The sequence below is a fragment of the Helianthus annuus genome, chromosome 17, assembly GCF_002127325.2.
Source record: "Helianthus annuus cultivar XRQ/B chromosome 17, HanXRQr2.0-SUNRISE, whole genome shotgun sequence".
Taxonomy (NCBI): Eukaryota; Viridiplantae; Streptophyta; class Magnoliopsida; order Asterales; family Asteraceae; genus Helianthus; species Helianthus annuus.
The window spans coordinates 124,268,895-124,288,201 of record NC_035449.2 but is presented as its reverse complement, the minus strand read 5'-3'; the positions used below and the strand labels follow the sequence as shown (position 1 = coordinate 124,288,201).

Below are 19,307 nucleotides of genomic sequence, written 5' to 3'. Positions count from 1 at the left end.
TCTATTATATATAATAAACAAGAAGATTTGGGCTGATGTGGCATTAGATTAGAGCCTCTAGGATTGGGTTTTGGCGGGAAACTCAATACGCAGCCAAAAAAATCACGCGGATCTTTCTTTTTTCTAACCCGACCCATTGATTTCGGGTCATATATAATAACCTCTTTCATCAAACCTTTTCTTATTCTATCATACGAAACCCTAACCTCCCCGCAAGCTTCTATCATACGCTTTCCTGAGATGCTTCTTCTTCTTCTACCTGCATCTCATTCTCTCTGAGTCACTTGTGCTTGAATGGCTTAACAAAGGATTCCAAAATCAAGCTTATTCACGAAGGTTTTAATTTTTTGATCGTTCGTTCTTCTGTGAAACCCTAACGGTGTATTAAGATTTTAATCAAAACCAACTGTTTGATCCATCTTGTGGTTCAATCGTATGTTTATCTTTGTGCATCTTGTGTTTATTTTGCTTATTTTCTATTCTAATTGCTTCTAAACTACCCCCGATTTCTTCAAGCTTTTGTTAATTGACTCATACAACAGTCCCTGCATATTTTCAATTTCTATGATCCTTGATCAAAAGATGATTGCTAGACTAACAACGATTATATGGATCAATTCATTTTAGGGCTGGTAAAACTCGCTTTTACGATCTGTTAGGGTTTCAATTCATTTGTTGTTTTAAATGCACAATAAATTCAAAATATGATTTGAACGATTAGAGTTCTTGATATATATTATTACACACTGACACATTTATTGTTGATTGAAGAAAATTGTGAAGTTGGAAATTAATTGATAAGGGTTTTATCTTTGAATAAAATTGTTTTTTTTCTAGAACGTTTTTTGATAAATTAGATGTCTTTTATTGATCATACTCAATTCATGGGAGATGCGAATGACTACACAATTTTATGGTCGTGAAGGCTGGGCAACATTATTCTTTATTGCAGGTATGTTTGTGTCCAGTGAGAAGCTCACGTCTAGCGATTAGCAGCGGGTTATGCTAAAACGGGTTGGTTTGAGCCAAAACATTTTTTTATCTCATTATGTTTGATGGTTGTTGAGTGGGTTGGTTTGTTGTGATGTGTTTAGGATGAATAGAGGAAGTTAAATTGGGCATGGATGTTGTATCTGCAGATAGAGATACTGGAGGGATGCACTGGATGCGAAAAAGGAGGCTTTGATTCGGTTTCTTCAGAATGGGTCGTTGGAGATTGTTGGAGGTGATGTGGTGATGAATGATGAGGTATTGTTTTTTGGTTGTTGCTTTTTTTATTTTGTTCTTATAGTATTTAATCATAAATTATAAGAGCACGAATGTATTATGCTGAACTTGATTGCTCATGGTGGATTATTTATGATACATATATTTTACAGTCTCGAAAGGCGAATGTCTTAGCGTAATTTTATCTGTATATATATTTGCAGGAAGCGATTGCACTTCCTCTTGATCTTTTAGCTTTACTGAATTTTATCGTGGTATTGTCTTTTGCAGGTCAATTCACACTAATTTGCTATCATATAAAATGTAGCGTTTTGTTAATCCTACTGAATATCTCAATTAATTATTTTTTACTTTAGAACTTTTATGAAGTTGTGGTCCGTCTATCACCATAATGCTTTCCCTTTGTAGTTGCAACGTACAGATGTTTTAATACTAAAAAAACACCATATGTAGTTGCAACACACTTAAAGTACACAGGTTTTTATAGTTAGATTTTCAAGTCCGGAAACTGATCACTCTTTATGTACTCGAGTCGTTATTCTCTTTTTGTTCTTATGAATCAAAGTATGGTTTTATTGACAAAATTGATTGTGATACATCGGGGTTATTCTTAGGAGGTGGTGGAGTGAACCTTAGTGCTGGTTAGTAAGTAAACTACAAGAAAACTTAACCCTATTAACTACTTCTAAGATTGGATATAATCCTGTGTGTGCAGGTGCAACAATATTTGACCGGGAATACTCAAAATAGGTTTATAATCTTCAATTGGAGAACGCACTTATTGTCAGGGTTTCATGGAAGGCCCCAGGTCATTAATAGGTCACTTGCATATCATTGATGGAAGCAAGGTCAGCCATTGACTTGGGTAGATTTATATGTGTGTTTGTTATATGTATATATGTATGTGTGTTTAAATTGTAATACATACGATATGATTTATTATTTTTGAGGTTGAAATAATTTGTATAGTGAAAAGATGTAAAAAAAGGTGAGTTCTTGAAGCGAAGCCGCATGACGCGTTGGTATTTTTTTCAAGGAAATGCAATCTGGTAGATTCTGAATCGGATTTTAGAGACAAGGTAAAGTTTCATTTTATTTTTTAAATTAGTGTGTTTGGCTTAATATATAAGCGGCAATTTTCTGATTTTAAACAGAAATATGATCGCTACCAGGCATACTTAACCGAGTCTAACATTGCAAGTAAGTCTTCCTTCTTAATATGATTTTGGTTTAACATTCTTGAAGTATATTAGTTTATTAATTCTTTATTTCTACTGTTAATTTTGTGTTATATGGTTCACCTCATACTACCACCAGGTCATGAATAGGTTACTTGCATATCATTGATGGAAGCAAGGTCAGCCATTGACTCGGTACATTTATATGCGTGTTTGTAATATGTATATATGTATGTGTGTGTAAACTGTAATATACATGATATGATTTATTTATTTTTGATGTTGAAATAGTTTGTATAGTGAAAAGATGTAGAAAAAGGTGAGTTCTTGAAGCGAAGCCACTTGACGCGTTGGTATTTTTTTTTCAAGGAAATGCAATCTGTTCTTGAGCTCTTGAAGGTAAGTTCTTCAAGTCACATTTATATGTGTGTTTGTTATATGTATATATGTATGTGTGTGTAAACTGTAATATACATGATATGATTTATTTATTTTTGATGTTGAAATAATTTGTATAGTGAAAAGATGTAGAAAAAGGTGAGTTCTTGAAGTGAAGCCGCTTGACGCGTTGGTATATTTTTTCAAGGAAATGCAACCTGTTCTTGAGCTCTTGAAGGTACGTTCTTCAAGTCAAATTGTTTGACTAAAACGTACACAAGAACACCTAAAACATGAGTGATTTGGGGGCCAAATTGTAAGCAAGTAACCTGAAATTTTAGAGGCAAACAAACAGAACCTAAATGACTGTGAGAAGTGATTGACAAAAAAGAAACTAAATAACAATATTACTGTTTTTCGTTACCATTTTCAAAATCCGAATCAAATATTAAAATTTTGCATAGCGGTTAGCTATCATGCATGTTTGAAGTTGTAGATTGCTTCAGTTCATTCATTTGGGCCTGCTCATATTGTTGAAAAAGTCGGTCGTCCGTAATAGGGGTGTTCTTAAACCGTCGAAACCCACCAACCCGTCTAAATGCAAGAACATCGGCTGGTTCAAAATACTTTAAAAAGAAATGTATTTCTTTATGCTTATAAATATAGGGGTTGGTTTCGGTATAAATATAAAGAAGCTGCAGTGTAATTTATAAATATTTTTTAAATTAGATATGAGGTAATTTGATTTTTAAATCCGGTTCAATGATCTCGGTGATCTGACCAGTGAACGAGAAGTGATTTGACCTGAGTTTGACTATGATCGATCGTTAATTGCAGTGATCCATGAACCGAATGGACCAACACCGTATTCACAATTTGAGCATTCTTCTATCGCGGCAACTGTAAAGAAATTCTTCAATTTAGAATCCGATTTCTTGACCAAGCGCGATGAGTGGGCTGGCACCTTTGAGAGTTACTTCAACCTTCGTAGTACTCCACGTGAGGATTGTCCAGGTAACCGCGTCAACATTATCTTAGAATATAAATTTGTAGTTAATTGCTTTTTATTGCACTCCGGATGTTAAATGGGTCATGTTTACTAAACGAGCCTAAATAAATGATTGGAATCCGAAAATCATGCTGGACACATACAACATGAGTTTATGCGGGTTGGCATGAACACGAACCATTTAACGTGAAATTTTATTATATTTTTTACATATTACTACTAAAAGATTACTGAATTAGATTTTAGAACCAAGAATACACATTTATATAAAAAATATATATATTTGAACCACAAAACTTGATGCTTATTCCAAATAGGTCAAATGGGTCAACCCGTGAACCACCAAGTTGACCTGAAAACGGGCCCGTTTAACCCAAACCCATTTAAACAAAATCTAAACCTTTGGCTTTGGTGTTAGAAATTCGCACCCCGACTCACTCTGCCCTATCTGAATTAAGATTTAAACTTGTTGAAACTTTTATGCAGAACAACTTCCTGAAATCAAGGTGTCACTGAGGCCAAGAGGCCCGATAGAAGATATGAAACTCACTGAGTTCCAAGTCAAGTTAATTCAGCTTGCATTCCAGCTCAACGGAGATCATATTCTAAACACATACCCCAATATTGAAAAAAATATGAGAGTTGGTGAAGCCCACTGTTACGCACGAGATGCTTGCAGAAGGTTTCTGGAGGCCGGAAGAGCTGCCCTAAGAGCTGGAGCTAATGAATCTACCATTGTTACAATGAGACCCACTCTTAGTAGTCGATCTTCGCAACGATGATTTCAAAGCTACTAAAAGCTTTGAAACTGTTGGTTGAATATATACTTATAGAAATATATTCAAGTTTTCTGAGGGTTCAAAAGACGTTGCAGTTGGACAACCCATTGCAATAACAGTAAGTATCTGCTGTTACAAAAGTGTAACAATACTAATTATCCAATAATGAACAATTGTGCCTTTTGTACTAATAGTTAAAGCCGCATAGCCGTTTTCTTATATTGCTTTCCAATCAACTAAAATGAAGGGCTTACAAAATGGGTGGGTTGGGTAACACACTTATGTCAAGTTGGGTTGGTCCTGCTTATAAATGCTTTTTTTCTTCCCTTTTATTGAATTTTACAAATTTAGATGCTGATGTAATTTTGAAAAGAAAACAATTTGGGACGTTTTAGGCATTTGAATACGTATTCTTCGTTCAATATGTTTCCATATTAACCAATTCTTTACGTTTTATACATTTTGACCTGTTAGAGGCTAAGTATAACTCAAATTTACTTATTTACCCTTAATCTGGTTGAAATTGTGACCTCTATCAAAATGTAATAATTATTAAGAACACATTGGAACTCATGTTACTATTTTGCAAGGTTGAGGATCCAGCTGAAGTTGAGGTGGTACAGACACATGTTAGTGGCAATTTAGTAGCTAAGGAGGCGAAGCCAGCTCTGCATGCTACCCATGCTATCCATGACAAAGAAGTTAAAGGACAAAAGTCCAACTTTTCTTGAATAAGTCAACCTGGAAGTTACTACTTGCACAAGAGAAATTAGATATATATATATATATATATATATATATTCTGTTGTGTATTCTGCATTTGATTATAAGGTAATTAGACAGTATCACAAAGTTAATTCATAGTCAAACCAGTGCTAATCTAATAATTTTATTTATTTTTTATGTTCACAGAATAGATGCAATTATCAACATGATGTCTCCTTCACACATTACAATGCTATCTAATGGATTGTGGTTTCGAGGTGTTTGTTTAGGTTGGTCGAGCAACGCAGGTGGATGATAGAAAAGCTGCCACACAGGCTGCCGAGGTAAAAATATATAAATACCAAAAATAAAATGTTTTACTCATCTTCATCATTAACCAATTATAGGAGTTTCTCACCGGTAATAATCGGCCGAAAGCCACCCTTATAACCCGACTAATTCAAGGTTACGAGACACATGCATTCAAGTCAAACTTTGACTCTTGGCCATCGTCAACCGCACCTTCTGCTGAAAACCGAGGAAAAGTGGCTGAAGATAGAGGAACAGTTTCAGGTAATATCAGATCTTATCATTGTAATGATATCCAATTTTTTATATTATTATTAATGTAAAATGGCAAAATTAGTCGGTTTGTTGTTTAAATATTCATATACATCTCGCCTCTGATTGGGTTCTGATCTTTCTTATTCGTCTCACAGGTCTGATTGCAAGGGGTTTTTCTTTTTGTCATGGCGCTCTTGGTGTCGCTCTTACCCTCGCAAAAAAGCAGCCAAGGTATACGAATTAATTACAACTTTTCAACACTCAATTATCCTTATAGTTATGAGTAGGCCGATCTAGGTTGTGTTGTATATGAAACGGGTCAAATAAAAGTTCTTGCTAAAGGGGGTGTGGGTTGCTTAAAAACGTGTTGAAAGGCGTTTTGAGCTCAAATTTTAATTTTAATGTATTTAACCTCCTAAATTGTTGCGAGAATAAAAGTTTTTTTAAAAATTGAACGTGTAGCACTGTAGTAGAAGATGAACCCATTTTGACCCGTTTGATACCTAACCCGCTTATGTTGCCATATCTTTTTTGGTGAGACTTGGTAAGTTTAGAAATATGAATGAAGGGGAAGGTGAAAGTGAAAGTGAAACCGGAGGTGAAACGAGTAGTAGCAATTTAGATGCGCGAAGATGTTATTCGATGGGTTCTTATGAGTACGTGGTCGGGGAAACGAATCTCCGGGTCCCTCTGATTCATCTGAGAGATTTGCAAGATGCAAAGTTTGTGAAAAACGTCGAACGGGTTGAGGATCATTCGCTTGATGAAGATCTTGAAGGGAAAAAGATAAATATTGGTGCGAAAACAGGTAGTTTTTCTGTTTCAAAGATCTGGTTATGGTCTAAAAAGTGGAAATTCACGAGTTCTTCCGGTAATCAGATGCATAATCCATCTTCGGTCGACATGGAATTACCGCAATAGGGGAGATTTCAAGGTACATGAAAAAGAATTGCTCTTTTTTCATCATGTTTCTGTGTACTTTTCTTAAATGATTAGTTATTTGTTCTTGCTACATTTTATAATATATTACATTTGATGCAAGATTTCTATCATGTAGATGCTCATAATTGATTTGTTGTTGATTTTTTCCTACCAAATGCTCTAGAAAGAAGTTGAAAATAAATGCTTGTTTATATTGTTTTATTAATAATGGGTTTCAATAGAACTATTTGTGATTTAGTTATGGGTTTTGATCAAATCAAGAGACTGAATGTAAATTTTGAACTTTTGAGACCCTACTTCTAATGGATCTTACATTACAAACCAAAAAGGGTTTGATTTTTTTATTTTATTTCAGTTCACGTATAATCATGTATTAATAATTTCGGATTATTTCAGTTAGCTAGCTAGCTCGATAGCTGGTACCTGCCATCAAACTTACTTATATGAGTATATAGTTAATTTACCTACCAAGGTTCTTTTTGCAATTGGCCAATGATCTGAGGTACTAATTTGGGTTTCATTGCTGAAATCTACAAGAAGCATAAGCTTGTTGTCATAGCATGAAGAGTTGTGTGGGCAGTGCCGCCTTGAAAATGGTCCAGGAAGTTAGGCGGCAGTTTAACACCATCCTTGGTCTCATGGAAGGCCTTGCAAAGCCTGATTATGCCACGTGTGAAAATCATGCATCTATTGAGGAAATGATTCCACCTTGTGCCCTTGTGATGCTGACTTCGTTGATTGTTGGCATGTTTTTTGGATTTCGAGTGTCATTTGCCAATTGTTTTAGACGGACGCCCTCTCCATCCTTATTCTAAGACGCCGTCATTCACCCTAACGATATCGGGGATGACGATGACGGTAACGGAGAGAGAATAGTGATGACGGAGAGAGGGTCGGTTAGCGGAAGATCAATGACGATAAGAACACCTGCGAGTTTGTTACTGTGATGATACCAGGCATTTTACTGGGCTACCGGCGGTATTCTTTCCTATTTTGATTGCAGTTAATCGTTGACGGTTAAGATATGGGAAAATACATATTTTTTTATTGGATTATGAATCTAATTGAAATAGTATGTTTAAATGATTTACATTTGTTTGTTTGTTTTGAAGAAACTGCCCAATCCAAACTGCCCAATTCAATCCAATAAATGATTTATTGTACTAGAATTATCACCCGCCGCAGTACGGCGGGGATTCATTAGTTATATATCATGTTAGATGAAAGGCAAATGCTTCTTCCATGACCACGAGCCTGTGTGTAAAACCGAGAAAAAAATAACTATTTCGATCTCTGACTCGCACGCTGCGACAGACCTATCAAACGGGGAAAAATAGACGCACTGCGATGGACATGTCAAACAGGAAAAAAATAGATGAAAAAACGTTGAACCCCACACGCACGTTGCGGCGTATTAAGTCGGAAATTTAGAACGACACGTTAAACGGAAAAATTATGAAAGATCAAAAGTATATAAGAGACTAAAGTTGAAAGTAAAAAAAGTGTTGAGATTAAATTGCAAAAGATGAAAAGCTTTGGGTTGAAAATAAAAAAATTAAAGGGGTTAAATTGCAATAGATGAAAACTTTTGAATTAGAAGTGAAAAATCAAATTAATCAAAGGGGTTAAAATATCAAAGATTAAAACTTTAGATTTAAATTGTCAAAGATTGAAATTTTAGAGTTAAAAAAGAAATCAATTAAATAAAAGAGATAAATAGATTTAGTTAAATTGATGTTTAATATTATTATTATTATTTAATAAAAGAGATAAATAGAAAATAAGGGTGAGAAATTACTAGAGAATAACACGTGTACAAAAAGGATTTTTGTTTATTAGTACTAAAAGATTAACAATTAATCAACGTCGAGTAAAAGTTTAATGAAATAATATGTTACATTTTAATAAAAAAACATGTTTACTAACTAATAAAAATAAACAACCCGGGAAGCATTCCCGGGTAATAACCTAGTTAATAAATAAACATAACATGGATATGAATTTAAATTAGGAAAGATATAACTTAATTCAATTATTAAAATAATGATTTAAATTTAATTTTTTATATAATTACAATCTTACCCTTAACAACTAAAAAGGAAATCAAGGGTTCATATCTATTCACGCAGTTCACTTTTGGGAGGTTGTTCACACTGGAACCCTACCCTATATATATATATATATAACGCCAATTTAAAGTTTGAAATTCAATAGGTTCACGTGAACCCGTAAGCAAGTACGTAGATCCGACCCTACTTGTCATGGGCATAGATAGACATGTTATATTTGTGTACAAAGTATGCATTTATCTTCTTTTCATTAGTTGATGTAAATTTAATCATATTAATTTGGGTTACACTCGCTGGAAGATATGTTGTTAGTTAAAAATCATAAAAAAAATATTCATAGAAAATTAGGGCATAAAGACATATTTGTAAATGTGATACTTTTACTGCTGTAATTGGTTTTATTTATATTTGCTTGCTAGAAAAGTTTAATAATATTATATTTTATTAAAAACCCTTGTAAACCGATTGTATAGTATTTTATATTATTACAAACCATTTAAAGTGGTCTATATACGGATGTCAGTATGTAATGTTTAAACGGTCATTGAACCGCTACAGCTGACTAGCTGAGATAGCATTGTGCGTTCATTAATTTATTTTACGAAGGTTGGTGAACTATTATTTTCAAAATACTCTGGCTAGTTAATTAATCTTGTTTTCTTAAAACGGTCTTGGAAGCGGTTTAAAGAAAGGATTCTTATTATATATTGTGGAGTGTTTTATAATGGTTCACCCACAATTGTATTAAACTTAAAACACCTCTAGAAAAAGGCTTCCTTTTTGTAGTAGTAGTAGTACCGACCAATAACCCTTCTAACTAATAAATAGGTTAGATGATTTTTGAATACATTTTCAAGTTTAAGGTTTCTAATGCTGGGTGGTATGGTGACGGGGGGAAGAAAGAAGACGGGGGTGGCGGGATGGGGGGACGGGAGTCGCCAAGGGAGGACGGATGGGGGCCCACCTGTTTGGAGCGTCCTCAACGTCGATATTCCGACGGAGAGAACGGGACGGGATGAAGACGGGGGGTGGCGGGATGGGGGGACGGGCGTCGGCGAAGGAGGACGGATGGGGCGACGGTCCATACCGTCTAGCCTAATTCCTCAAGGTTTTGTTTTACTTCGTAAATCATCATTCAGAAAAAGATTTACAAAGCTAAAACACAAATAATTATTTGTGCTATATTTTATAAATAGGGCATGGTTGTAAAACAAGGTCTCCAAGGCCGAGTACTCTCCGAGTAGTCGCTACAAAGCAAGCTATCAAGACGACTTTCTTCAACTCCGCCTAATTACTCGGAATCGATCAAATATGGTCAACCTCGGCCAGAATCGGATATAATAGGTCAACTCGGGCCGAGTTTGACTTAAAAAAATAAAACATATTATCGATGCCTATAATATTAAATAAATGAATATCATTTTCACTAATTTGTAATAAATATTAGTAAATCTATGTTATTTGACATATATTTAATTTCTGAAAACTAATTTCTTTATTATTTAACATGTCCGAGTACTTCCCGAGTACCCTCCGCCTAGGCCGGGTACTCTCAACTCCTTAGTCGACCGAGAGAACGCCTAATGAATTTTGCAACCATGTAAATAGTTCAATTTAAATTATTTTTTACTAACACATTAGGTAAAAAAAAATTTCATGTCATGACCATTCTTTGTACTTGTTTGGAAACTTCTCCGTAGTGAAAATTTCTTAAAATTGATGATTTCATTTGACCATCGTAGTGAAAATTTCTTAAAATTGATTATTTCATTTGACCAACGTGATTTACAACATAAATATTGTTGGACTACAAGAATGCACAAGCATATATAGGGGCCTATCCATAAGCAGTTGGAACAGATTTCAGTTGAAAAGTATTTTTTTCTTCGGAGAAAACCATGAGTAGTGATATGAAGACAGATTTAAAGAAAGGTTCATGGAGTGCCGAAGAAGATCAAAAGTTGATTTCTTACATTGAAAAATATGGCATCTGGAACTGGTCCCAGATGCCGCGATTTGCTGGTAAATGTTACCTTTGTTCTTGAATCTTGATATTCTATTTGTGCTCACATGCCATGGATGATCTTCAGTTTCTTATAAGTACTTCGTTTTCTTATAGGTTTGTCGAGAAATGGGAAGAGTTGCCGACTCAGATGGATGAATTATTTGAAGCCTAACGTAAAGAGAGGAAACTTTTCAAAGGAAGAAGAAGAAATCATTCTCCATTCTCACTCACTTCTTGGCAATAGGTACGCATATAAGTAAATTATACTGCATGATCCATTTAAAGAATTATACTGACCTAAAATCAAATACATTTAGCGGCGCAGCTTGTTGCCCGTTTACCAACTATCTCGATGTAAATTCATAAATAGCTATATATTTTACCAAAAAAAAAAATCTTTAAAGTATGCTCATTTTCTTATATTTTCATAGGTGGTCAGCGATTGCATCGAAACTTCCAGGGAGGACTGATAATGATGTAAAAAACTACTGGCATACCCATCTCAAGAAACGAGCAATAAAACATAAGAAGCTGCCAGAAAAACCGGAGCAAAATGACACGAACCCATCACCAACATATGGTTTAGATAATGTTGAGGGAACTCAGCAGTCTACTAATCATTCCAATTATGTTTCTGGATCCTGGTTCACTTTTGATGATGACAACCCTTCATCTAGCTGCACTACAACTACCAACGATTACGGCTTTGATCAGTTTACAGCTGAGTATCATGATGCGGGTTCACCGGGGACCATTGATGATCTTCAGCTATTTTGGGATCAACTTTGCCCGGTTGAGAACTTGGAGATTGCAAACAATCACTTGGATGGTTTTTCAAACCCTATTTCTCAAGATTCTTACAATGATCCTATCAGCTCTTACAGCATTTTTAATAATGATTACATCACTAATATCCTGCCCCATCCTTAGAGAGTGATAGTTATAAGTTGTTCGTTTAGATCCATTCAATAATCATGCATTCTCAAAAAGGTGGTATGTTTTGGGTTACCTAGAAGTTACAATCTAGTCCAAATCAATACTAGTTGACATGTAGCATTTATACTTGTAATAAACATGTATGCATGGGACCCAAAACTGATATAAATTTGTAGTATGTATTATTCCATCATTCCTTTTTGTGAAAGGACATTTGTGGCCTTCAAAAACAAAACACACCAAACAACAGCAGGAAACATGCAGAGTTGCAGACAATATGAGATTCAACTTCCAAACGTTAGGTGTCTTCATGACTCACAAGTCAATATGTCGTACGGCATTGACAATCATTGTTATGAATTATAGAGAGAAGACATGAACTTTTTATCATGTAAGCCAAAATATAATGGATCAATTTAAGACTAGAGTGGATTGGAATAATGATTAAAAAACATAAAATGCGTTAGTAGAATTTAAAAAAAAAGTCTTCGAGGACAGACGAATGTAAGAAAAAAAGGTGATCTCGTTTAGCCAAGTAGTACACATCAACTACATATTGCCATTGAAAAAACATAATTTATTTTAAGGGAAAGTAATCTTTAGTCTATGTTCATATTCTATAATGTCTAAAAGAAGGCAAAAGAAAAGTGTCTGTACGTCTTACTACACATGCATATTTAAACGATTGTGTTAGACTGTTCAAAAAAAAAAAAAAAAATAGTGGAAAATCGTTTTGCATTAAGGAAGGATACAAATAATCATATGTAATAATTACTGTTAAATAATCATATGTAATAATTAATATTTACGCTCCATTTGCGATATGCGCATATAATCTATATATGTGTGGGCGCTCATGGAGTAAAAGTGAAAGTGCACTAATTTTAACGTTATTTTACTAATTTCGTGAAAATAACGCTAAAAGAGGGGGATGGTTAATCTTGCATAATATGTTAGCGTTGATAGCCGAAAAACAAGAGAGTATATGTACTAGTCGGCCTTTGTCTTAATTGCTGAGTGATATGTGCCTTATGTCCAAGGGTTGATGCAAAACTACTATCAAGCCGAGGGTCTCACTGTAAGCAGTCTCTCTATTACTATGCGGTAGAGGTACGGTTGTCTACATATTACCCTCCTCGGACCCCATCTTAACTTTGCTATTGATGAGATTTTGATGTAATAATTACTATTAAATAATCATTGACTTAATTATAGTGTTAGTGTTTTGCCACAGAACAAATCGTGTTCAAATTAGAGTTATAACTGATCAAAGATTGTTGTTTAAAGTTTTGTGCTAGAAATGTTTAAAGTTACCTTATTAAGAAGATAAAATAAACTTATCTCACATAGGATGTGAGTAGAAATATGAAGTGGTGTTTAAGCCTTACAATATTATTTAATTATACCACTAGGCTATCACCCGGGAACATCCCGGGTTAGGAAAATTTAATTTTCGATAATAAAAGGAACACAAAGAACATGTTCAAAGTCGTTAGTATCTTCTTTCCCTTCTGACAATAATTTATTTGTTTCGTTTCATCAGTATCCTAAGTTTGTCTACATATGTATTCATAGTTTTCGTGTAAAGCTTATTACCTTTTAATTGTTATTGACATCTGAGTTAAAGGTTGTTTCGTAAACCCATAGAAAATGTTATATTGTTTGTTTTTTAATCATCCTACTTGAAGAAAAGAAAACCCCGTTTTTTACCTCAAATTCTGGTACTTAGAAGCCGACATGTGTTATGACATACTTTACAACTTACTGAGCTTAGGCGTGAGGGTTTTTGTTATTGGTCCACCATGAACACCAAATTCGTTAAACCTACATTTAATACACGGTCAAAATGGGGAAGTAATAAACTACCTAGAATCAAAGAGCATCAGCTCTTGACATCAACTGTTGAATCAAGAATCACTCTTTATTATAAAAACATAACACAAAAAACACACACTGTAGAACACATATTTGTAAAATGTGGGTACGAAAAATACATAAAACTTCATTAACATAAATGATGATGTTCGAGAGTATTTATACTCTTTAGAACTATATTTATCCATCTATGAAACGGCGGGTGCCAAACACTAAAAGCCGTGTTGACGCGTTTCTTTTCAAGCTAATATATCTTTTCAAGCTATTTCTATAACCTATAACACTTCTCTGATGCCTTCTAAAACATACGTTCTGTTACTATTGAAGAAATACGAATTATTTAAAGTTTTATGTTACAATTTTTATTATTACTATTGAAAGGTTTTATTATTATTATATACGAAAAAATACAATAAATAATATTTTGTGTAAAGCTTACCTTTTGAGAACTTTGATTCATTTGCACAAATAATTCAAGAATCCCATAGCACGAGGTTTAAATTAGAAACTTATGTATTATATGAGTTGAATAAAGAAAATATAAAGTACTTACTAATGAATATCTAGAAAGTATAAAACAATATTTTGAGATAATATTTGACATATATAGAATACAAATTAATGAAATTGAAATAAGAGAAGCAAACAAATCTCAAGCTTACTAAATTGAGACATGACACAACAAACTACTTATTTATTAATAAACTATAACATTACTTATTCATAGTGCGAACAGGTTCCTTAATGAGTACCACTAAGATGAGTCTCTTGCTATGCTTACTGTTGATTTTTCGAACGCTTTTAATTTGGTTGATAGGACAGCCCTACTGTACGAGGTAAGGAAAATGTGTCCTTCTATTTCTACGTGGGTCGATTTTTTATATGGTCAACCAGCTAGATTATATGTGGGGGATGAGTTTATTTGGTCTACTACTGGCGTTCAGCAGGGGGACCCCCTGGGGCCCCTCCTTTTTGCCCTTGTTCCACACCCCCCTTGTTCACCGAATAAGGGATCGCTGCAAACTTCTATTTCACACCTGGTACCTAGATGACAGAACGCTTATTGGAGATGCCACCCAAGTGGCTAATGCTTTAGATATCATCAGAGCTGAGGGTCCTTCGTTAGGGCTTCAACTTAATATAAAGAAAACTAAAGTTTTCTGGCCAACCTGCAATGGTGTAAAGGTTCAGGAGGGCTTATTCCCTCGGGGGATTGGGAGGCCGGTGCTAAGTGTGAAACTCCTGGGGGGTGTCGTTAGTCGTGATGCAGAGTTTATTAGTAGTATGGCTCTTAAAAGAGCGAACTGTGCAGTCGAGCTGATGAGGTGCCTTAAACGCCTACAGGACCCTTAGAGCGAGCTCCTCTTGCTTCATTCTTGTATGGGTGTTGCTAAATTAGTGTTTGGTATTCGAACGTGTCAACCTTCTTTGGTCGGGAGAGCTGTCTCTGTTTTTTATGAAGGCCTCCGGGGAGCAGTAGAGGATATTGTTGTTTGTGGGGGTGCCTTTTTTGGAGATCTCCAGTGGAGGTTGGCTTCTCTCCCGACCCGGTTCGGAGGCTTAAGGATTTGTACGGCCGAGGATGCCTCTTCATATGCTTTCGTGGCTTCAAGGGCCCAATCTTGGGGTTTACAAGACCACATACTCCGAGAATGTGGTGGGGATGTTTTAGACTCCGAATACAGGAGTGCGTTGTACCTTTTGCATAGTTCTCTTCCCGACCTTGATATTGGCGGTTTCTACATTAAAGACACCGCCCCTCCTGAATCCCAGAAAATTCTGGCGAATGCCTTATATGGAGAAATTGTCAAGAGGTTTGAAGAGAAGTTTGTTTTATCCCCTCGGCAAAGAGCTGTGTTTGAATGTCTACGTGCCTCACATGCTCAGCATTTTCTGTCTGTCGCACCTATTGAAGGCTTGGGGCAACACATGTCGGCTGTGGAATACCGTGCTATCCTTAGATACCGACTGATGATTCCTTTGTTCCCAGTTGACGAGCCATGTCCGGTATGCCGCAAAGCGTGTTTGGATTCTTTCGGCGAGCACGCGATCCACTGTAAAGAGCTACCAGGGTTTAAATATCGGCATGATTGGGTGAGAGATGTGTTATGTGATGTTCTTAAGCGGGCCGGGATCTCTGCCAAAAAGGAGTCTCCAGTAAATTTACTGACTGACCCCTTAGAGGGGAGGCCCACTTTACGACCGGCGGACATCCTTGTGTTTGGATGGGAATGGGGGAAACACGCTTGTGTAGATTTAACTGGAGTCTCCCCACATGTCGGGCTCAAGGACAAGGGTTTTGTCGTAGGGCAAGCTGTGCTCAAGGCAGAGGCGGGCAAAGTGGCAAAACATGAGAAAGCCTGCCTGGAGAATCAACATGTGTTTGTCCCGTTTGCGTGTGATACCTTTGGTGATCTCGCTCCTGACGCTGTGCGACTTTTGAATCGGGTTCAAAAAGTCGTTAATAGTAATTCTTCGTCGCTAAAGGTTTCAAACTTTGTATTTAGTAGAATTGGTTTTTCTATTCAAAAGGGGGTGGCGGCGCAACTTGTTGCCCGACTACCTGCCATTGCTTTGTAATTGCGCTTTTTCGTGTGTAATGATATATTCAGTTTATTTCAATATATATATATAGGGAGGGGCTCATGCGAGAACTCCATTTATTGTGAGAACCGCGAGAACCAATGTGAACACAACCTAAAATAGCTAAAAAAACCTAACCCTCACCCCCCACCCAATCTAAATGCTAAAAACTAAAACCCCCAAAAAACCTAACCCCCCCCGCCCCAAAAAAAAAAAAAAACCTAAACCCCCCTCCCCCACCCCCCAAAAACCTAACCCCCCCCCCAAGCTAAAATGCTAAAAACTAAACCCCCAAAAAAACCTAAAAAAATCTAAAAAAATTAAAAAAAAAATCTAAAATTTTATTTTTAATATGTTTTATGCTCAAATCGCTACTTTTAGTGGCCAAAAAAATTTAAAAAAAAAATATCTAATTTTTTCTTTTGCCTTCGAAAAGTAGCGATTTTTATATAAAAAATATTAAAAAAAATTTGTGTGATTTTTAGCTATTTTTAGGCATTTTTGGTTGTGTTCACATTGGTTCTCGCGGTTCTCGCAATAAGAGGTGGTTCTCGCATGATCTTCTCCCTATATATATATATATATATATATATATATAGAGGAGAATGTTCATTTGAGAAGAAATTTAATGTGAGAAAAAAAAGAAGAAATGGCATATTAGTAAAATACTATTTCATTTATAACTCATATCATTAATTTTTCTCTCTTTAATTAATTAGTTAACTAATCATTAATTATTTTTCATATAATCTACAAAACCTACACACATCAAAATTTTTCTACATATACCCTACACATTATAGAATTTTATCTTACACAGCCAAAATTTATACTACACACCTCGAAATATATGCTACACAACTCGTAATTTATCCTACACAACTTGAAATTTATCCTACACAATTAGTAATTTATTCTACACTTTAAATTTAATTGTTTTTTTAATTTAGAAAAAGTATATACTTTGAAAAGGAGTTACAAATTTAATTTAGTTAGTTATTAAAGGAGAAGAATACAAATCAATGATTAATGTAAGTTTACCAATACACCCTTATATTAAAATTAAATGCAAATACTAAATGAAGTAAAATGAAGCATTCTTATTGGTTGAAACTTTTTCCTACAAAAAAATTCTTCTCATTTGAACCTTCCACTATATATATATATACCGCATTTCTCACCAAAATACACATATTTCCGGTAATTAGAGTTCGTTCTTTGAGTTGGTTCTAGGCACTAGTGTAATAGAGTCGGTAATTAGGTACATTTTTAGGCACTAGTGTCTTCTTGGCACTACTTTGGAAGATGTATGCTAGAAGACAGGCGGAGAAAATCACAATGTATTTCAAAAGACTCAAATGAATCCTTAACCAAAATCTCCTCTTATGTTATTCTTGTTTTTCTTTTTCATTCCAATTGTGAGAGCACCTTAATTGTTATGCGCACTAAAGGTATATTGGCGCTTAAAAACGAGGGTTTTTTTTAATTAGGTACATTGTTTAAAATCCTTTTTTATGGCTAGGTTAGTAAATTTTAGGCTTGTTGAGGGCTAGCTCAGGATGTTTTAGGGATTTCAGGCAACTTTTTGCCGGAATTTGGCTAGAATTTGCTCCTCAACGCCTAGGTGCGCACGTCGCATGCTTTTGGCAAAATAGACGTACTATAATTTATTTTTAAAGTATCTTATATTAGGGGAAGGTTTTATGCAGAACACAAAATATTGCGAGAACACGCAGAACACAATGAGTCACCTATTTTTTCAATCCTAAAAATCTAAAAAATAAATGAAAATGTAGCAAATGTAAGATTTATTGTTTCTTACACTAGAATTCAAAACAAAATATGAAAATTTTTCACTTTTTGTATAACCTACACATATGTAGGTTATGTGTAGGTTAAATTAACAACATGTATGTAAGCTATGTGTAGGTAAAAAATATGGTTATATATATATATATATATATATATATATATATATATATATAATACACATATGAATGTAAGAAACATAAAATTTAAAAAAAACATGAAACTTAAATCCCAAAATTTAGTGTTTTAAAGTTGTTTGTTCTCACAATAGTTAGTGTTGTGTAATGTTTTTCATCCTCTTATATTATATTACAAATGGTACTACAAATCTCATATCTCTTTCAAAATCAAGATCACGAAGGATGTTAATCGTACATACACGTATTATTTTAATCTACTTGTTTTTCCATTTTGAAGGTTGATTCACTTTGAATAAAACACTTTATGTGCATTTATATAGTAGAAAGTAAAATTTTAGATTGTATATGGATGTGTTGTGGTAGAAGTCGAAGTTATGGAAGTTGAGGAGACAATGTACAAAAAAGGGTTGTTTTGTCAAGAAAAGTGAAACATTCTAAAAATAGATAAAGGTGTTTTTGGTTTTTTTATTGACTAATTATATTCAAATACGGATGTAATTTACATGAATGAATGCACAACGATAAAAGAAAAACCGTGCTTATGAATGTATAGAAATATTAATTAAGCATGTTCATCAGCCGATATTTAAATAAAGGTTGATAGTGTTGATGGTCAAAATTTGAAATTCTTACATGAAATGATATGACCTCTCGAGCTGGTATCAGATTCTCTGTCGAGAAAGAATTAGATGGAGACTCATAAAGATCAATTATTTGATGTTGATTTTTTGGGTTCTATGTCACACCCCCAAAATCCACCTGCGGATAACCCCCGCTTTGAGGGCGTGATTGACCAGGATCCAGCCACCAATTATACTGACTAATTAAATTGATAACAAAAAGTAATACTTACTAACCATAAGATTAGCAAATATCAAGTTCAGAGTTTAAGGTTTCTAGTTTAAACAGTAATAAGTAGCGGAAGCATAAATAAACAGTTTTAAACAATGTTCATAAGGTAAGCATGATAAATGCCCAACACACGGGCAGACGACCACTACACATCCCAAGTAGCTGCTCCAGTCACTGGCCACCTGCAAAGCATGCAGTAAGGGGTCAACAATAATGCTGAGTGAGTTCACTAGTTGTCCAGTTTTAATTACCAAAA

General features: G+C 34.8%; 1 protein-coding gene and 1 long non-coding RNA gene across 27 annotated transcripts; both read left to right on the top strand.

The window, feature by feature from the left end:
* The first annotated feature begins 201 nt into the window (after positions 1-201).
* Positions 202-7,834, top strand: LOC110926459. 26 transcript variants are annotated; one of them, XR_004885894.1, is made up of 16 exons: positions 202-1,014; positions 1,140-1,248; positions 1,943-2,075; positions 2,197-2,306; positions 2,382-2,427; positions 2,545-2,600; positions 2,706-2,804; positions 2,924-3,021; positions 3,621-3,797; positions 4,279-4,689; positions 5,162-5,402; positions 5,484-5,620; positions 5,684-5,849; positions 5,996-6,648; positions 6,720-6,774; positions 7,320-7,834. It is a non-coding gene; the product is annotated as an uncharacterized LOC110926459 (long non-coding RNA). The 26 variants fall into 26 exon arrangements; XR_004885886.1 differs by having other exon boundaries at positions 5,996-6,774; XR_004885900.1 differs by lacking the exon at positions 7,320-7,834 and having other exon boundaries at positions 5,996-6,071; positions 6,409-6,937.
* A 2,923-nt stretch (positions 7,835-10,757) lies between these two features.
* On the top strand, positions 10,758-11,941 carry LOC110922151 (transcription factor WER). The gene is made up of 3 exons (XM_022166464.2): positions 10,758-10,873; positions 10,971-11,100; positions 11,288-11,941. Exons 1-3 carry the CDS (start codon positions 10,762-10,764, stop codon positions 11,784-11,786), a joined length of 741 nt encoding a protein of 246 aa, XP_022022156.2. The 5' UTR covers positions 10,758-10,761; the 3' UTR covers positions 11,787-11,941.
* The last annotated feature ends 7,366 nt before the right edge of the window (positions 11,942-19,307 follow it).

Coding starts and splice junctions, on each gene's coding strand:
- LOC110922151 (XM_022166464.2), top strand. CDS start 10,762: ATGAAGACAGATTTAAAGAAAGGTTCATGGAGTGCCGAAGAAGATCAA. Junction 10,874..10,970: donor CCAGATGCCGCGATTTGCTG/GTAAATGTTACC, acceptor GTTTTCTTATAG/GTTTGTCGAGAAATGGGAAG. Junction 11,101..11,287: donor CACTCACTTCTTGGCAATAG/GTACGCATATAA, acceptor ATATTTTCATAG/GTGGTCAGCGATTGCATCGA.